The sequence below is a fragment of the Loxodonta africana genome, chromosome 7 (genome assembly GCF_030014295.1).
Source record: "Loxodonta africana isolate mLoxAfr1 chromosome 7, mLoxAfr1.hap2, whole genome shotgun sequence".
NCBI classification, from domain to species: domain Eukaryota; kingdom Metazoa; phylum Chordata; class Mammalia; order Proboscidea; family Elephantidae; genus Loxodonta; species Loxodonta africana.
The window spans coordinates 132787495-132806757 of record NC_087348.1 but is presented as its reverse complement, the minus strand read 5'-3'; the positions used below and the strand labels follow the sequence as shown (position 1 = coordinate 132806757).

Genomic DNA, 19263 nt, shown 5'->3' with positions numbered 1-19263 from the left:
CAGTAATTATTTCTTGAATTACATAATTATTGGCTCACAATGGAATAAAGATGCAAAGAGCAAATGTTATACTATTTTATGTTTAGCTTATCAACAGTAAAGCTAGATATTTATACTACCGAAAAACTGATAAACAATAAAAAGAAAACCTATTAAGAAGTGGTTGAACAAAGGCAGAGTCAGAGAGATTACTCTTCCTGCTTCAAGACGGCAGCCTGAGAACTGGCTTTAGTTTTCCCCTCTCATACCAAATTCTGGAAATGACAAAGTCAGTCAATTAATTAATTAATGGTCACACGAGAACAAAAGGAATTGACGGATTAGAAACTGGAAATATTCTGTGATCTAGGACAGACTGAATCAAACCACAGAGGAAAATCTAAGGCCAGGATCAACACTGAACTTTCAAAGGTAATACAGACACAAAAGATGGCAAGAGAACTATCAGTGCTCCGGGCCGAAGGATGGAACCTAGGAACAGGAAAGGGCTAAGGGACAATCGTTGGAATACCACAGTGGGTGCAGTCCATGTTCACCCCTGCACAATACTGCTGGCAGTGACAGAGGGTGTGTGAACCAAGGGGGAGAAACGTATATACGATTACAGAGACACAGGTCAGTGTCCTTGTGTCCAGGGGGCTGGTGATGCCTACAAGGAAAGGGGCGCATTTACTCCCAGTAGATCAGCTACCAGGCAATCTAGTCTAGAAATACTTTCTACTCACCCCTCTACTCTCAGTGAAAACCCCAACAGCAGGTCTTATCCCTCTACCCAAGCAGGCTGCCTAAACAGAGGCAAGAGACAATCTAACAAAGGAATTTTAATTATAAAGAGACATACATATGATCAAAGAATGAGAAAACTCTCAAGCAATGTATATTCTATTTAAGACAGAGAACAAGTCAACAATGAAGAACACACCCCCAAAAAAGAGTTAATATAATAGTACTGTACAAGAATTTTAAAATAAATGTCTAACTTCTGCTTATAGCCATGATGGAGTAACAGGAACCAGATTTACCCTCCACTTAAAGCAACTAGAAAGCTGACCAAAATATATAAAACAACTATTTTCAGACACTGGACAATAGGCAACACAGGACTGTGATCCCTAAAAGAAAGAAAATGAATAAGGCAAGCCCTATGATCTCCTGGCTTTCTGCCTGCAGGCACATTCTGGACTTCAGAGCAGGGAAAGGGATCCCAAGCAAAGCACGGCTATCTTGCTGAGTAGTGGAGACAGAAATTAGAATTGAAGTCTGATATTTCTCGAAGTCGCAGGGTAAAGTTTTGGAAAGGAGGGAGCTATGCAGAAAAAGAGCCCCAGAAATATGAATAGGGGTGTTCTTAAGTTTCTGCTGAATACTAAAATGTGTGTGCATAGGGTGAAATTCTACAAGGCTGGGCAAAGAATGACTGGGGAGCTGTTAGCTGAATAGTTCCCAGAGCCCACACAGGGCTAAGAATCATTGAATTTTTACCAGCCAATGTGTAGTGTTCTCACTGACCATTCCGGGCACCCATTAGAGACTCTAAAAAGGCCATGCCTTAGAAGTGAGCCTAAACTATTTTTAGCATTTAGGCTACCCTATACCCACTGGTGGTGTAGTGGTTAAGAATTTGGCTGCTAACCAAGGGGTCAGCAGTTCAAATCCATCAGCCACTCCTTGGAAACCATATGGGGCAGTTCTACCCTGTCCTATGGGGTTACTATGAGTCGGAACCAATTCGACGGCACCTAACAGCAACACCCACCCTAACAAACTTAAAAACAAGCTTTGAAAGCATCAAACTGAACTACAAGTAACTTATCTACCAGAACAAAGCTCAACAAAGCTCCTTAATGGCAAACAACAAAATCCAGAGACAACATAAAATTCAATGTCCACCATTGAATCAAAAATGATAGACATAACAAAAGGCAGGAAAATGCAACTAATAACTAATGGAAAAATCAAACAACAGAAACAGACCCAGAAACAATTGAGATGATGGAATTATCAAAGACGTTAAAATAACTATTAAAACTATGTTCAAGTATTTAAAGAGGGATGAGAAATAATGATGAAACATCTAGTGATAAAATACTTATGTTTAATCTCTTACCAGAGATAAGGGAATATATCTAAGACTAGGAAACGGAAAAAGAACCAATTAGAAAACTTATAAACAAAAAAATTTAACTGATGAAATATAAACGGAGAAACCTGAATCCTCAGCAATGGAAAAAGCCTAAAATCAATATAATGGACTCTGCAGAATCCTCCAAACACTCAGAAACTGGCGGCATAAGAAACTCTGAAAGTTGGTGTGAAGCGAAGCTAACATAAGGATGACCAGTTAAAGACAGCTTCAGAAGCAATTCCATCCCCAGATCTTCTCACTCACTCTACGCAACTGGGTGAGCAGCTCCAACCTCCACCCCACCAGAAATCCGGAGACTCAGTCTCTTGAGCGACTCAAACAGAGAGTCTCTAGACTTAAGGACCCTAGGCCCAGTTAAGGGAAGGGGTTGGCAGCTGCTGTCAAGTCAGTCCCCAACTCATGGTGACCTCGTGCACGAAGAATGAAACACTGCCTGGTCCTGCACCATCCCCACGATTAGTTGTGCACTGGACCACTGGGATCCATAGGGTTTTTTTCATTGGCTCGTTTTTGGAAGTAGATCACCAGGCCTTTCTTCCTAGACAATCTTAGTATCGAAGCTCCGCTGAAACCTGTTCAACATCATAGGACATGTGAGCCCTCACTGATGGACGGGTGATGGCTGGGCACGAGGCGTGCTGGCTGGGAATCGGATGTGAGTCTCCTGCATGGAAGGCAGGAATTCCACCACTGAAAACAGGGGGATTAACTTAACATATGCATACTGGACACTGACATGCCTTAGCCTTCTATACTCACTAGGCTCCTGAAAGTATGGTAACCAGGCCTTTACCTTCTGGGCATGAGGCTGGAAGAATATTCTCCTGGGAGTCTATCAACTCAAGAGTAAAGATGCAGACATTGAGAATCCTCAATAAAAGAATACAGTCAGATCACTCTTACAGTAAAACTCAGAGTTGATAAATCCCATCCACTGGCTCAGTTTCCAGTCAGTTTCCTAGACCCCCCCAACTACTGCTGGTGCAGTGGTTAAAAGTTCGGCTGCTAACCGAAAGGTGGGCAGGTTAAATCCACCAGCCTCTCCTTGGAAACCCTATGGGGCAGTTCTACTCTGTCATTTAGGGTCCCTCTGAGTTGGAATCGACTCAATGGCAATGGGTTTGGTTTTTGGTTTACCAAGTACTTCTGGTAATTATTAAAACAAACAAACAAAAAAAACCTCTAACATAAAATATATAGGCCAAAGCAAACACACCCCAACAGAAAAAAACCAACTTGGAGGAAAATAGAGAAGAAAGCATGAACAAAAGTATTATTGTTATTCTCAGCTAAAAGAAGATACTGTAATCATCAAATAAAAGGGTGTTATTTTAAAAAGGAACAACCAGGAAACAAAATAAGCTCATATATATTAGAAATATGATAGCAAAAAAAAAAAACAAAGCAAAACTGGAAGACAAAGTTTATGAAATCTCCCAGAAAGCAGAGCAAAAAGACAAAGACATGGAAAATAGGCAGAAAAAAGAAAATCAGAGAGTCAGTTCAAGAGGGTCAATATCTGAATTATAGACATTTCAGAAAGAAAAAGTTAGGGATGGAAACCATCAACTAAGTAAGTGAAGGCAGTTCACTGTGAATTGAAACAGGTACATCAGTGCGAAATTTCGGAACACTGAGGACAAACAGAAGATCTTACAAGCTTACAAACAGAAAACAACAACTTGCAACGAAGGATCATAAAAGAAATAAATCACTTTAGGCTTTTCAAAAGCAAATCTTCGCCCCCATTCTGGTCTCCCTATTCCCCTTAGCTTCCTTATTTGTCTTTGAAATACATTTTCTTTTACCCCTTGAGCCCAAGATACTCTCACTCAAATATAAGCTCCACCAGGGCAGAAATTTTGTTCAGTGGTATGTTCTTAGCCCCTAGAACTGTGTGTGACATATAACACACCCTCAATAAATAATATATTGCTTTGATAGAAATAAAAAAAAATTTTATAAAAGCAGGCAATGAAATAATAGTGCAATCAGACTATTCACTAATGAGGATAAAATAAAGGTATTTTTAGAAATACAAGGCCTCAGAAAGTTTATCATACAAAGATCTCTTTCTGAAAGCACAGAGGATATTCTCCAAAGGGGGAAAAAACAAAACAAAACAAAACAAAAAAACAGATCATCCCCTGTGCAGACTATGGCTTTCCCATTTTATCCTAAGTAGGAAATCTATTCCTTAATCAGCAGATACAGTATACCTCTGGACCTCCTCTTTGACAGGGAATTGGTTTTCTCTGAGTTAATTCAATCTTACTGAAATTCTTTAATACAATGATTCACTTAATAAAAATTCATTCTGATAGAAACAGAAAACTAGAGAACAAATTAAATACAGACTGCTAAAAGCCTCACATTAATAGAATTCGGCCAGGTATGTTTATGGCCAAGATGAGAATAACTGATGCTTCTCTCTCTCCCTTCACTGTAGCCTAGCGGCGGCTGCGGCAGCCCAGCACAGGGGAAGCTCACTGCTAACAGCTTTGAACCATAAACTAAAGGCAGGCTGCCAATAATCAGCAGAAGATATCTGAAATTAAGAGAGAAGTTAACAGGAAAACTGGACTGCTTTTCAGAAACTTGTCTATTCCATTAAGGCCTATTATGCTTATATTGCTAAACATGCGAAGATTAAAAACAATTTAATCACTGCCGACAAATCCATTTCATTCACCAAATGTACATTCAGAAACTACAATTTGTTTCCTAAGATTTACAGACACTAACTGTTTAGACCTATGAAAACTGTGAACTCCTCTAATACAGTGATCGGATCACTCTTTTAAATCCTCAGCAAAAGTCACTGTCTTAAAGACACAGGTCTTAGTAACTCATATAACGCCCCTCAGTCTGAGAAGCCACTGAGGCTCAGAATGTTACATGGCCTGTCCGAGCTTGTTTATAGCGAAAGTTAAGGGCGGAACTAGGACCAGCACCCAGGCCTGACTCCTTTTCTTTTAATATCTGGCCCAGTTTAAACAAAGGTAGGGAGGGAGGGCAACAATTTTTTGAATTATGAATCATGTTGGCTCTCTCATACAGTTACTAGTCTCCCTAAAGGTTAACTAGAAAGATTTACAAACAATCTGATTAGATCTGACCTCTTCAAAGGTAACTTTGTTACGTGGATCTAACAAAAAGTCACAAGAAAAGATCCCGAATTTTACATCAAGGACAGTCTAACATTATCTGCATGAACTCAACGTCCGCATGCCCTTCTGAAGTATATATCAATCTAGTATTTCTCTACACCGACATAAGCCTTCCTCACATGTATGAAAGCAACATCCACCTATACAGCTACACAACAGATTATGTTCAGTTAATAAGGCTTCTACAACACGTGATGGGAGTGTGATTAGACACATCATTAGAGCAATTTTATACTAAGTTTTGACTTTATACTGAAGGCAACGGGGAGTTACAGAAAAATTTTAAGCAGAAAAATGACATTAGATCTGCATTTTAGAAGGATCATCTTGACCTTAGTCTGTTAAAGGAATTCAAGTGAGAAATGGTGAGGGGCTGAACTAAAGCAATGATGGAAGAAATTGGGAAAGTGAGGGCAGTTTTTAAGCAATACTACAACTAGGACCCTGGTTAATAATAATTTTTGAAAAGGAATTAGAACTTTAGAGTCAGGCTGGTTATATAAAGTGAATCAAACCTTCAAAATTTACTTACACTCCTAATAGAAGGCAAATGAACTACTTTTCTAACACTGTCTTCAGGGTGTTCAGATAGGAACCAAAGGTCACAAACATCGTCCCTTAGGTCCTCTGAGTAAGCAAGTGTCTAAAGGTATTTTGGCTAAAACAAAGCTCTTTTTCAATCACCACAGCCAGCCTCCTAATACGTTACCACTGAAAGGGAAAGACAGGAAATGAATCGATAAACTTCAGGCACATGCTTGGCCTGGAAAGACACAGCATATCAAGAAACAGAGATCTGAAAACAAAGACTCTGAGTAATTTAATTACCAGGCCGGAACCTGCTGACCGCCTGTTTGTCTGAACAGCGCCCAAATTGTCTGGAGGTGACCACCCTAAGATTTTTTGCAGTATTTTCTGCACGTGACCACATGGACAAATATGAGAAATAGCTCTAAAGAATGTAGGAATCTTGAATAACTTTCATTAATCATACCTAGGAGCCTTATAATATTTATAAATAACCCAAAGCTCTTTTTAGCAAATTCATTTACCATTAAATAATCCATGCTGTCAGACCAAGAAAACAATATCCTTCAGATATGAGCACTAACAATGAGCTATATAAAAATTAGAAAACAAGTTACCCAGATTATATTCTCTTATTTACCATTATATTCAGAAAAAGTTATTTTAGGAAGATGTGGGAGTTGGAAGAAAGAATGTGACTGCAGGGTGGTAACTACCAGTAAGTTCTCAAAAGCTGCTCAGTATACGACTGGAAGCCAATTTTCTCCCTTGATTCAGTTAGTATTTCCTCATTCATATTTATCTCCTGAAGAGTAAACCAACAGAAAATTCCTCTCAAAAACTGAACAAAGAAGTACCTCAGACTACTTAACCTGGCAGAGTGTTCTTCTGTGGGCTCCACTGAGTAAATAAGCTCTCTAAGGCTGAAGTGGAGTCCTAGCGGCGTGGTGGTTAAAAGTTCAGCTGTTAACCAAAAGGTCAGCAGTTCAAACCCACCAGTCGCTCCTTGTAACCCTATGGGACAGTTTTACTCTATCCTATAGGGTCACTATGAGTGAGAATCCACTCAATATCAATGGGTTTTTTGGTTTTTCTAAGGCCAAAGTAAACTATTACACCATTCACTCAACAGGTATTTATAAAATGCTTCGTATTGTGCTAAACCCTCAGAAGTTTACAATCTAGAAGGGGTAAAAGAATGTATGTGCAGAATTTAAACAACAATGAAAGGCAACATATAGATAAATTCTAAAATGAGTTGCGCGGGAAGGAGAGCTACTATGTTTTCATAAGAAATCAAAGTGGATAGAATTAATTGGGAAGACTAGATCTTTAAACTAAAAGCAGGGTTTTTGTAGAGAGCACAGGGCTTTTGGAGCCCCAGATCAACACGAAGACAGCTTTTTGAATCAGCAATTTACATGGTCTATCTAAAAAAAAAAAAAAAAAAATTTTTTTTTTTTTTTTTTTTATCTTGAGAACCAATGTGGAGATCTGCCTAATTACGGGTTTTGTGGGAGACAATTAGATTTGGTCATAAGATTTGGTGGATTTGGCAAGCCCTTGGCAAGCTTTCAAAAAAGCACTGAAGTCATGAGCCCAAATGGTTCTTAGTTCCATTAAAGTTAAGGAGAGAATGTAGAACCAAAGCTACGCATTATACCAAAGAACAGTATACCCACAATGAGGGACAAAACAGATAAACGCTTAACCTTTGCCCATTTCTTATCTTTAATGATAACATGTTAAAGGAATCAATGATATCTATCAAGGTTCAATTCAATTAAATAATATGCTTAAGGAGCTAAGGGGAGGGCAGATAACTCTACAGGCAGAAGAAACGGTAATGTGCAAGGGCACGGAGACAGAAAAAGTTCAAAGAGCTTAAAGAGGGCAATATTACCAGTACGTATAGCGCAGGGTTGAAAACCCAGGCTTCAAAGCTGGACTATGGCTTCAAGTTTTCGTTACGCCACTTGCTTGCTTGATTTGCTCTGTGACTCTGGGAAAATTATTTAACCTCTCCGTCCCTCTGTTTCCTCTGTGGTTAATGAGGATATTAATAATACATCTTAAGGTTTTTGAGAGGGTTAAACGATACGTACAGGACGTTGCACACTGCCTGGCACATGGTTAAATGTTACTGTTTTTAGGGTCAGAGTGTGTAATGAGTCTTGCTGGCCTCGTTAAAGATCCTGGACTTTATTTCAAAAGTAACGGAAGCTCCTGAGAAGTTTTAACAGGACCAGGTTTTTGTTGTAAAAAGACTGCTTACTTAGTATCTCTTATAGGAAACCCGTTGTGGTACAATGGTTAAGCGCTCAGCTGCTAATCGAAAGGTTGGCAGTTCAAACCCATACAGCTGCTCCTCGGGAGAAAGACCCGATGATCGGCTCCCATAAAGATTACAGCCTAGAGAAACCTATGGGGCACTTCTACTCTGTCACATGGGGTCACTACGCGTTGGAATCGACTCCATGGCACCAAACACCACCACAACACAAAGGAAAAATTTATTTTAGAATTTCCTACTGAGAAAAAAAATTTTTTTCTTTTTTGAGAAGCAGGGACAGTTCTTAGATAAAATTCTGTACATGACCACATCTTCTTTTCACTTCGACTGCCAGAAAGTTGGCGCCAAATCTGAAGCTCTTAGGCCCTTATTGTCTGCATATTTGTGTTCTTTTTTTTCCTCCTGGTAATTGTTTTCTAATCTTATATGTATTGCCGACTCCATTCTTTGCTTTTATGTTTCAGGATGATTTTTTTGGTATTATTTCCTGTAGAATAAGATGCAATAAAATTAACCAAACAAAAAAGAAAGCATAGACACCACAGCCTCTTAATGCCTAAATCACACACTGCAGAATGATGCATTCCCAGCATGCCACCCTGATTACTCTTTTGACATAAACCTAGTCAGATGCAGCAAGAAAGCCAGATGGCACAGGAAACCTTTCTCTATGCAAAGCAGCAGCAGACTGAAGAGAATACAAAGACCTAAGGTCCTCCCTGAATTAGCAGGGCACAGTTAGGCTTGTCAATGCTGCTGGCAGAAGGGAACTTGAAATTGACAAGCTGCTGGAAGTTCTGTACAGGCTCAAGCCTACGATTTTAACCTTTTATATATGATTTTTTCTCCCTAATGGGTTTGGTTTGGCATAACCTTCTGTCTCTTCATTGTTTTATTTTCCTAGCTCATGGGACCTCTTACTGCTTCACTTATCTCCCTCCTGAGCTTGGAATTCACAGTCAGCCATTTTAACTCTGACCTTTCTGACCACAGAAATTCCTACATGCATTTGACCTCCCCTCATTCTAATCTCCAACCCTGGTCATTCATATTGTCTACTTTTTCTCCTCCTTTTTTAGATTAGAGAGCACTGCTGACTCTGAGTCTACCATAAACTCCTTCACTGTTAACTACAGATCCTTTTATTCATCCCTCAATGATCATAAGAATGACAGCCAGCTGTTCTAAACCTTTCCCCACATTGCAGTGTCTCATGTACTGCTCTTTCCCTGATGTCTCATCTGCTACATTAAGGAATGAAAGATATCTGTTCTATATTAAAAAACTCATCTTCTTTCCACTCTACCACAAGGGCCGCCGTAGCCACATCCTCAGCACCATCTCTAATTCTCACTATAACTATACCAATAAGTTCCATCAGAGATAAGGAATTTCTTTCTCCTGAAGCTAAACCATATTCCCTCTGGGTTCCTGATCTAATTGTCTCTTGTCTACTCTGGAACCTTGTTTCATCAACTATTTTTTTCCTGCCTGTATACTTTTCTAGCTTCTTCGAACACCATCACCACCACCACAATACAATACTGAATTCTATAGACCTTAAAAAAAAAAAAAATTTTTTTTTTTTAACTATCCCTCAATTCCTTCCTTCCACCTTAAAAACCTTTAAATAGTTTCATAATACATTTCTTTCTTTCCTCTTCACCCATGTGTCTCCTTAACTTCTTAAAATCTGGCTGTAGCTCCCAATTTATTGAAAACTACTCTGTTCAAGGTTGTCAGTGATATCTTAATGACGAAATACCCTCTTCACTCCAAACTCTCCTCTCCTTTGGCTAATGGAATATTACCTATCCTTATTTATCAATACGCTCTTCTACTTTACCGATTCCATTCTCCCCACCTGCCTTCTCAATGGAGACATAATTAAAACTCACTTCTTAGCCTTCTCTTCTCCGAGAGCTCATTACTAATCACAGCTTCACTCATCGCTCCTACACAGATAAGTCTATGTCTCTATTACTAAACTCTCCTCTTTTTTGGGAGATAAAAAGACTTAAGGAAGTATAATTTACATACAATAAAATGCAAATTTTTAGGCGTTTACTTAGAGGAGCTCTGACAATCTTATACTCTGCATAGCCACCACTCAAAACAAAACTGAACATTTCCATCGCTCAAGATATTTCCCTCTTGTCTCTTTTTCAGTCAATTCTCCCCTTGCCCTAGAGACAATCACTTTCCAACTTCTATGACCATTTATTAATGTTGCCTATTCTAGAGCTTCATATGATGGAATTATACAGCATGTACACTTTGTGTCCAGCTTCTCTCGCTCAGCATAATGTCTGTAAGATTTTTCCATGTTGTTTCCTGGATAAGTAGTTTGTTCCTGTTTATTACTAAGTTGTCCTCCACTGCATTACCACAGCACAATTTGTTTGGTACAGTCTCCTGTCGATGGATATTTGGGTTGCTCTTGCTTTGGGTGACAGTGAAAAAGCCTTTTATGAACATTTTTGTACAAGTCATTTTATGGACTTTTTTTTTCATGTTTCTTGGGTAAAGACCTAGGAGTAGAATTGCTGTGCCATAAGGTAGTAGAATTGCTGTGCCATAAGGTAGATATACGTTTAATTTTATAAGAAACTGCCAAATAGTTCTCCCAAGTGGTTATGCCATTTTACGTGAAAAGTTCTAGGGGCTCCACACCCCCCACTAATATTTAGTGTTGTCAGCCTTCTGTATCTTAACCATTCTAGTTGGTGTGAAGTGAAATGTTATCTCACTGTGGTTAATTTGGATTTCTCTGATGACTAATAACGTTGAGTATTTTTTCATGGGCTTATTGGCCACTTCTATATTTTCCTTTTAAAGTGTTTGTTCCAGTCTTTTATCCATTTTTTAAACTGGGTTGTCTTTTTGTTGTTGGATTTAAACTCTCTTTTGGATATCACTTGTTTCCATATCTCCAACTACTAACAGCCCATATCAAATGAAATATTCTGATATTATTTCCAACAGCACATTTAAAACTAACACTCTATCCAGACCTCTCTGCTGAATGATATCACCGGTATTCTTCCAATCAGTCTTGCTTTAAATCCTAACTCTGTTTTCTCCTCTTCTCAGTCAGTAAAGAATTTTTGAGAGGTAGTAAAGTATAATTATTAAAAGTACAGGCTCTGGGATTGCCTGGTTCTAACTGGACTTTGCCATTTACTAGCTCTGTGACTGGGCAAACTACTGAATCTTTCAACGCCTGCCTTACAAGGTTTTTTTTTGAGGGTTAAATAAATAAATCATGTAAATTACTTTAAATAGGGCACAACAAAAAGCGAATGCTCAATAAATGTCAGTTGTTATTATTTTTAGAAGCAGAAATGTCTCTTGGTTAAAAATCTTTTCTCATGATTCTGACAACTAACATCTTAATCCAGGCATTCAGTCTCTCACATCTAGACAATTACAATAGTCTCCTAAAAGGCCTCTTTCCCTCTAACTCAAGACTACACACCATTGCTGGACTGATCTTCCTAAATAATCTCCTTACATACATCATCATCTTCCCCCTTACCATCACCTTTTAGTTCACCGATGTCTACTCTAACAAAAACAATCCAAATCCCTTATCCTAACACCCGAGGTCTCCCATAACTGGTCCTTATACACCTTTCCAACATATGCTTCTCGTGTATAGGGGGAGGGAGGAGAATTCAAAAGAAATTCAATAGATTATGCCTAAAATAGAAAAATCCAGAAGAAGCAATACAAACATCATTTAGAAAAATGGAGGTAAATCTAAACTAATCGGCTAAAAGAGGCAAGGAGGGGAAAATGGGGGTGGGGTGCGGATTGGAGACTGATTATTTTTTATAACAAACCTTACAGAATTATTTGACTCTTTAAACTAGTACATGGTTAACTTTAGTAAAAATAAAAATTTGGGAGATAGTGAAATGAGAAGACAAACTGACAGACATTAACAGAAAGATTTATTTATTAGCTAAAGTTGTAAAGTTAAATAAGGAACAATTCCAAAATTATAAACCTAAAAGGTAAATCTTAATATACAGTTCAAAATATACAGTTCAATACTGTTTATATGGTTCTTTTCCATCTAAGTCTCCAAATGACTTAAAACATTTTGGGTTCAAAATTCATTTAAAATCTTATATGTTTTTCACTATGTGATCAATGTTCCTTGGACTGCATCTTCTCACTTCTATTTTGCTCTCCTCATGGGCCCCATGTCAAGAACTGGCTGGCTACCAGACTGTTCCTTGCTTGTACCTACCTGAATCTACAGTTTACCATGTCTTTTCTTCCATGTACATTCCATATATGAAACAAAAACCCACTGCTGTCGAGTCGATCCCGACTCATAGTGACCCTACAGGACACAATACAACTGTTCTATATAGTTTCCAAGGAGTGCCCAGTGGATTCGAACTGCCGACCTTTTGGTTAGCATGCCATAGTACTTAACCACTATTCCACCGGGGTTTCCATATTCCACATACAGGCAACAATTTTTTGCCTTTTTAGACTTTTGTTTTCTGCCATGCCTGCCACGCCCTTCTTTGCTAGATTCCTCATTCTAACCTTTCTTGGTCACCACTTGCTTTCTTTTCTCTCAGCCCTATCACGACACTCAACTTGCCCCATGTGCACGGACCCTACTGAAAAGTAATGCAGGATTGCTGTGTGTGCGCATCAGGACAGCCTTGACGCCTGGGGCGATAGAAAGAATTCTGCTTATAAGAGGAAATTGAGGGCAAGGGATATTTAAAAGCCAAAGGTAATAAAGTATAGGAGCTAAGCTAAGTAGCGATCCTTTTACTGATAACCATTCATATTCCATAACGGCATATGAACTCCAGTTTTAAAAATTATTTTTATATAGTAAATAATGGTTATTATAGAAATCTCAGAAAATAAAGATAAACAACATGATTACATCTCTCGTTTAGAAAGATAATTCAGGAGGTAGTATCAAATAGAATAGCTAGCAGACGATTGCATCATAAAGCTAACAGATAACAAGGACTCTGTTAGCAGTGGGTATGAAGAGAACAGGAGCCGTGGTGGCGCAACGGTTAAGAGCTTCGCTGCTCATCAAAAGGTCAGTGGTTTGAACCCACCAGCCACTCCACGGGAGAAAAGATGTGGCAATCTGCTCTCATAAAGATTACAGCCTAGGAAAACCATCACAGGGGATCACTATGAGTTGGAATCAACTCGATGGCACACAACAACAACATGGTCAGAAGGAGACTTCTCTGAGAGATGTTTAGAGAGGCAGAAAGGGCAGGATTTAAAAATCTCATCTGAAATGAGTGATGAGGTAGAAAAATCACCAAGGTTCCTAGCTTAGGTGCCTTTATAAGAGATAAAGCCAAATCAGGAAAAGGGAGAAACAGTTTTGTAATAACAAATAATGAGTTCTATTGGGCTATATGCTATATGACAAAGTCAAATAAAATAAAAATAAAGTAGACTAGGTGATCTCCAAATTCCCTTTAAATTCAGATTCTTCCATTCTAAAGTAGTGAAGACTATCCAAAGGTTTCATCTTTTTAAATGAGAATCTATTTCTACAGTGCTCAAGAAATGAACTGTACAGAGTAGAAAATAAGATAGCTAGAATTCACCATCCAATTTTTTTTATCTACCTCATAGTCTTCCAAACTTAAATTTCACTTACCCTAAAATATCTCACATGAGAAATAAATTTTAAACATTAAAAAATAGTCAAATTAAAAAAGCCCCAAAGTATACTCAATTTACATAAAGCAATGTAATATACACCTGTATCAAAGGTCTTAGCAGGAAACAGCAATTTAGAATATTCCATTTTCATAGAAATGACAGCTAACATTAATAGCCATTTCTAGTTTACTTATAAAACTACAGCCTGAAGTTTTAAAAATATTCCGATGGGTAAAGACTTAAAAAAAAAAAAAAGTTTGCAAGCTCCTCTTCCTTTTTAAGCTTATCTTTTATAACTCACATTCCTAAGAAAGGTTTACAAGAAAATTTCCATTCTGAAACCAATCTTTATAAACAGAGATAATCACCTCATCAAAAAACAAACAAAAATTATGCTTAGAACATTGTCTCCCAAAGAGTAGGGAGGGGAAAGGAGGAGCACTGGAGTAATCACTATATGCTAGACATTAAGCTAGATGCTTTATAACTCTATGAAACAGGCATAACCCCCATATACAGAAGAGGAAACTGAGGCTCAGAGAGTTAAGCAGATACACAGTTATTTCTCTCATCTTAACAAATTCTTCTCTTGATTGCACTGCCCCCACCAAATACTTCTCCATTTCTTTTCTCTCTTTTTTTTTTGCAGTAGAACCCCTTGAAAGTTGTCTATTCTCTCTCCAATTTTTCTTTTTTCATTTGCTCTTAAAACCCTTCATTCTAGATTTCGGCCCAATAGCTCCACCAAAACTGCTCTTACCAACGGCCAGAAACAATGGTCAGTTGTCATTCTTCATCTTTATTGACATACCAGCAGCTTCTGACATTGACATTTTCTCTTTCCTCCTGAGAACACTTTCTTTACCTGGTTTCCAGAACACTACATTCTCAGTTTTCTTCTCACCTCACTGGTCCGGTCCTTCCTTCTCTTTCTCCTTTGCTGGCTACTCCTCTTTTCCCAATTCTTTTAATGTTTTAGTGCCTAAGTGGTCTGATCTTGGTCTCTTCCGTAATTATATACACCATGTCAGTGGTCTTAATCTGTCAAGAAAACCTATTGATTCTACCTTCCAAATATATTCTGGATCCGACCACTTATCACCACCTGCACTGCTACCTCCTTGGTCCGAGTCATCATCACCTCTCACTTAGGCTACTGCAACAGCACCCTACCTGGGTCTCCCGGCTCCAACCTGGCTCACTACAGTCTTGTTCTCAACATAGCAGCCAGAGCGATGTGCTTAAAATATTAAAGTACGTCCAGTCATATCTCTGTTCAAACCCCTTTAATAGTTCCCTAATTTTATTAACGTAAGAGTCAAAGTCCTTATAATGGTCTACAAAGTCACAAGATCTCAATTCCTGCGTCCCATTTACCTTTCTGACCTCGTCTCCTACTATTCTTCCCCCTTGTTCACTGCTGCTTTTGCCTCTTGCTTGCTTCTCTCCAACTATACTGGCTGTCCTGCTATTCCTTGAACTCATCAAGCACACTGCTGCCTCAGTGCATTTACGTTCACTCTTCCCTCTCACTAGATCGCTCCCTTCCTCCCATATCTACACCACTATGTTATATACTCACAGAGCCAAGAAGATCAATGAACTTAAAACATAAGTATCATGAAGAAAATCACACCAAGGCACATCATCATCAAACTGTCAAAACCAGTGATAAACAGAAAATCTTTAAAGCAGCCAGAGGAAAAAGGCACAGTGTGTACAGAAGAACAAAGAAAAAGACAATAGCAAGTTTCTTGTCAGAAACTATATAAGTGAGAAGACAGTGGAACAAATCACTAAAGCACTGAAAGAAAAATGCTGTCAATCTAAAACTCTATAAAAAAAAAGTGGAACAAATCACTAAAGCACTGAAAGAAAAATGCTGTCAATCTAAAACTCTATACCCGACGAAAATATCTTTCAAAAATGAAGACAAAATAAACACTATTTTAGATACAAAAGCGGAAAGACTTCATCACCAGCAGACTCACACTACAAGAGATGTTAAAGAAAACGCTTCAGGCAAAAGCAAAACGACCTCAGACGAAAATATGCATCTACACAAAGGAATGCAGAAATTCTAACTACATTGGTAAACATGGTTTTTTTCTTAATATTGAAATCTCTTTAAAAGATAATAGACTGTTTAAACAAAAACATTAACACTGTATTGTATCTTATAAAATAGGTCAAATGTATGCCAACAAGAGCAGAAAGGCCAAGAGGGGCAAAATAGAAGTATTATTACTGTAAGGTTCTTATACTATATGTGAAGTAGTCAAAGTTAATTGAATTATTACTGTAAGGTTCTTATACTATATGTGAAGTAGTAAAAGTTAATTGAAGGTAGACTGTGGTAAATTAAAGACTTGTATGTGAATGTTCGAAAACCCTGGTGGCGTAGTAGTTAAGCGCTACGGCTGCTAACCAAAAGGTTGGCAGTTCAAATCCACCAGGTGCTCCCTGGAAACTCTATGGGGCAGTTCTACTCTGTCCTATAGGGTTGCTATGAGTCGGAATTGCTTGAGAGCAATGGGTTTGGTTTTTGGGTCTGGATACGAATGTTCACAGCAGCTTATGTATAATAGCCAAAAACTGAAACCAATTCAAATCACGAATGGATGAACAAATTGTGGTATATCCATACAATCAAATATTAGTTGCAATAAAAGATGATATTATCGATAACGCACCAAAATAGATGAATCTCAAAATAATTATTCTCAGAGAAAGAAGCCAGACAAAAAGAAACTACATATTATATAATTACATTTATATAAAACTCCAGAAGATACAAACTAATCTATAGTGACGGAAAATACATATGTGGCTGCCTACAGAAGGGAGCTGTGTAGTGGAGGTGAGAGACATTGCCAAGGGTGTAAAGAACCTTCGGGGCGTGACGGGTATGCTGTATGTGGTGATGGTTCACAGGTAGGTGCTGTGTGTGTTTGTATGTCAAAATTTATTAAACTGTATACCTTGAATACGTGTAATCTACTCTATGTAAACTATTCCTCAATAAATCTGTTAAAAAACCAATTTCGGGCTTATATTTAGGTAAAGAACAAAAGTGTTTACACTAGCTACAGTGTTCTGGCTCCACAGAGCACCGAAAAAAAAAAAAAAGCTAGAACCAGGCGTGGCTTAACCAGTAAGCAAAGCCCGTACGGGGCTACTTGTGCTTACTTACCAATCTGCTGTGGTACAGATTAGTAAGTAGGCACAAGTAAGCCTGTGCATACCTTGTTTATTGGGTAATCCATCCCTGGCTAGAACTAATAGATTACCTATAATTCATAAAAATTAGAATGGTTCATGAAGATGAATTAATCAAATACTTAATTAGAGGTAAAGGAACTGAGTGCCAAAGAGGTCTTACAGCTTTAGTAACTTGCCCAAGGTCTTACAGCTAGTTAACAGCATATTAAATTGTAAGATCCACAAAGACAGTGTTTATTTAGGTCACCACTGTATCTCCAATACCTAGTACAATGCCTGAGACATAGGAGCTCAGTAAGGAGTTGTTCCCCTGGAAAGAAAGGTAAAAAGTAAGATAGATGGAAAGAAAACACCCCTTGCAATATGAAAGTTTCTCCGTTTTTTTGATTTGCCAATCTCTTTCACATAGATAAGGGAATTCAGCAGTGCCTTTGATACCATAAATATAAGAATTATAATTCATATGTTTTAGCTTACTGTATTTTTTTATATTCTAATGCTTAAAAATGTCTAACTCATGTTACCAATTATGAAACAAACAGGAGAAATAATAGAAAAAACTTACCAAAAATTTCTCCATTTTTGGCATATTCTGTCACAAGGTACAACATATTTTTGGTCTCCATTACCTATTGATAAATAATTCCGTATTAGTCTGACGGAAAGGATCGTAACTTACCACAACATTTAATAAACCCACTGCTGTCGAGTCAATTCCGACTCATAGCAACCCTACAGAACAGAGTACAACTGCCCCACAGGGTTTCCAAGGAGCACCTGGTGGATTCGAAAGGCCAACCTTTTGGTTAGCAGCCATAGCTCTTAACCACTATGCCACCAGGGTTTCCAACATTTAATGGGGCTTCCTAAATTAAAACTACTAATAAAAGAATCAAAGTTATGAACAATTCAGAAGCTGGCTAAATTTACAAGCCTGATAATATCCTTATGTTAACATTTTTGTGAAAAATCTAAATCTGTGCTATTCCAAGTGTGGAAGCTGGACTAGCAGCATCACCAGCACTGCTCAGGAGTCTGTTAGAAATGCAGAATCTCAATCTTGGCTCTCTCTCCCTTATACACAGTTTGTCCCAAAAGTCTCAGTGTGGTCTCAAATGTTAACAAGTTCAGAAGTATAAATGCTACAAAATTACAAAAACATCACTTGAAAGTATAATTATTTAACTTTTTAATCCAAATTCTTTTACATTTATTTTGCTCTGTGAACAGTAAATTTTTAATTTTAACTTTTTATGATGATAGTTTCTGGATGACCCTTTCTCAGACCAGTAGATTCATAGAGGAGGGCTACTTATTTGGATGCTTTGATCACTTAATCTATTCCCATTAGACTCTTTCTGGGGGGGTCTTGTCAAATTGCTACGTATATATCGAAACCTCATTTTAAGGATGATCTTAAGGCTAGGATTACAAAACCTATTTCAGTCACTGAGCAGCAGTCGATCAAATTTCTTAGAAAGTTCACAAATCTACTAAGAAAAATCTATTTAGAGCTACGTCTAGCATAAGACAGTTGTTATTCAGATTTTAACAAGAAACAAATTAATATTTAAAACATTTAAATAAATAAAAGAAATGCAGAATCTCAGGCCCTACTCCAGCCCCAATCAATCATAATTTACATTTTAACAAGATTCTCAGTGATTTCAGACATATTTAAGTCTGAAAAGCACTAATATAGATAAGAGGAGTTTTGAAGACCAACCTTTAACACCCCTCCACTGACTTTTATAGCTCTGGGTTATCATGGTAAAAAAAACCCTGATTAAAGACTTTGGCTTATCTGGCCTGTAACCTAGCTAATTTGGCACAACGTGATATTCCTTCCGCGACACTTTAATATTGTTACAAACTACTGTACAGGCAGTCCCTGGGTTACAAACAGGACTTACAGACAACTCATATCTCCCTTTAATGTTATATAAATTTGCCTCACTTTGAAACTATGAACTCATCCCTACTCGGCAACAAATTCCTTCATCACAATCTCCTTCACCTGCTGCATGTGCAGGTTTTAAATCATTAAAAAGGCTTCTAGCCTTTTCTTGCACTAAACCAAACCCCAAACCCACTGCTGCCAAGTCAATTCTGACTCAGTAGCCCTATAGGACAGAGTAGAACTGCCCCACAGGGTTTCCAAGGCTGTAAATCTTTACAGAAGCAAACTGCCACATCTTTCTCCCTCAGAGTGGCTGGTGGGTTCAAACCTC

The 19263-nt window shown here is 38.1% G+C and overlaps 1 protein-coding gene across 7 annotated transcripts in view; it reads right to left on the bottom strand.

Annotated features, from left to right (window-relative positions):
• The window catches only part of SIK2 (salt inducible kinase 2), a 136573-nt gene that overhangs the window by 99475 nt on the left and 17835 nt on the right, over positions 1-19263 (bottom strand). For all 7 annotated transcript variants that reach the window (XR_010322521.1, XM_064288899.1, XM_064288900.1 and 4 more), the window contains exon 3: positions 17598-17661. Coding sequence is in view for 4 of the 7 variants with exons in the window: in XM_064288899.1 (XP_064144969.1) it covers positions 17598-17661 (64 nt within the window). In the remaining 3 variants the exon portion in view is untranslated. The remainder of the gene's footprint in view (positions 1-17597; positions 17662-19263) is intronic.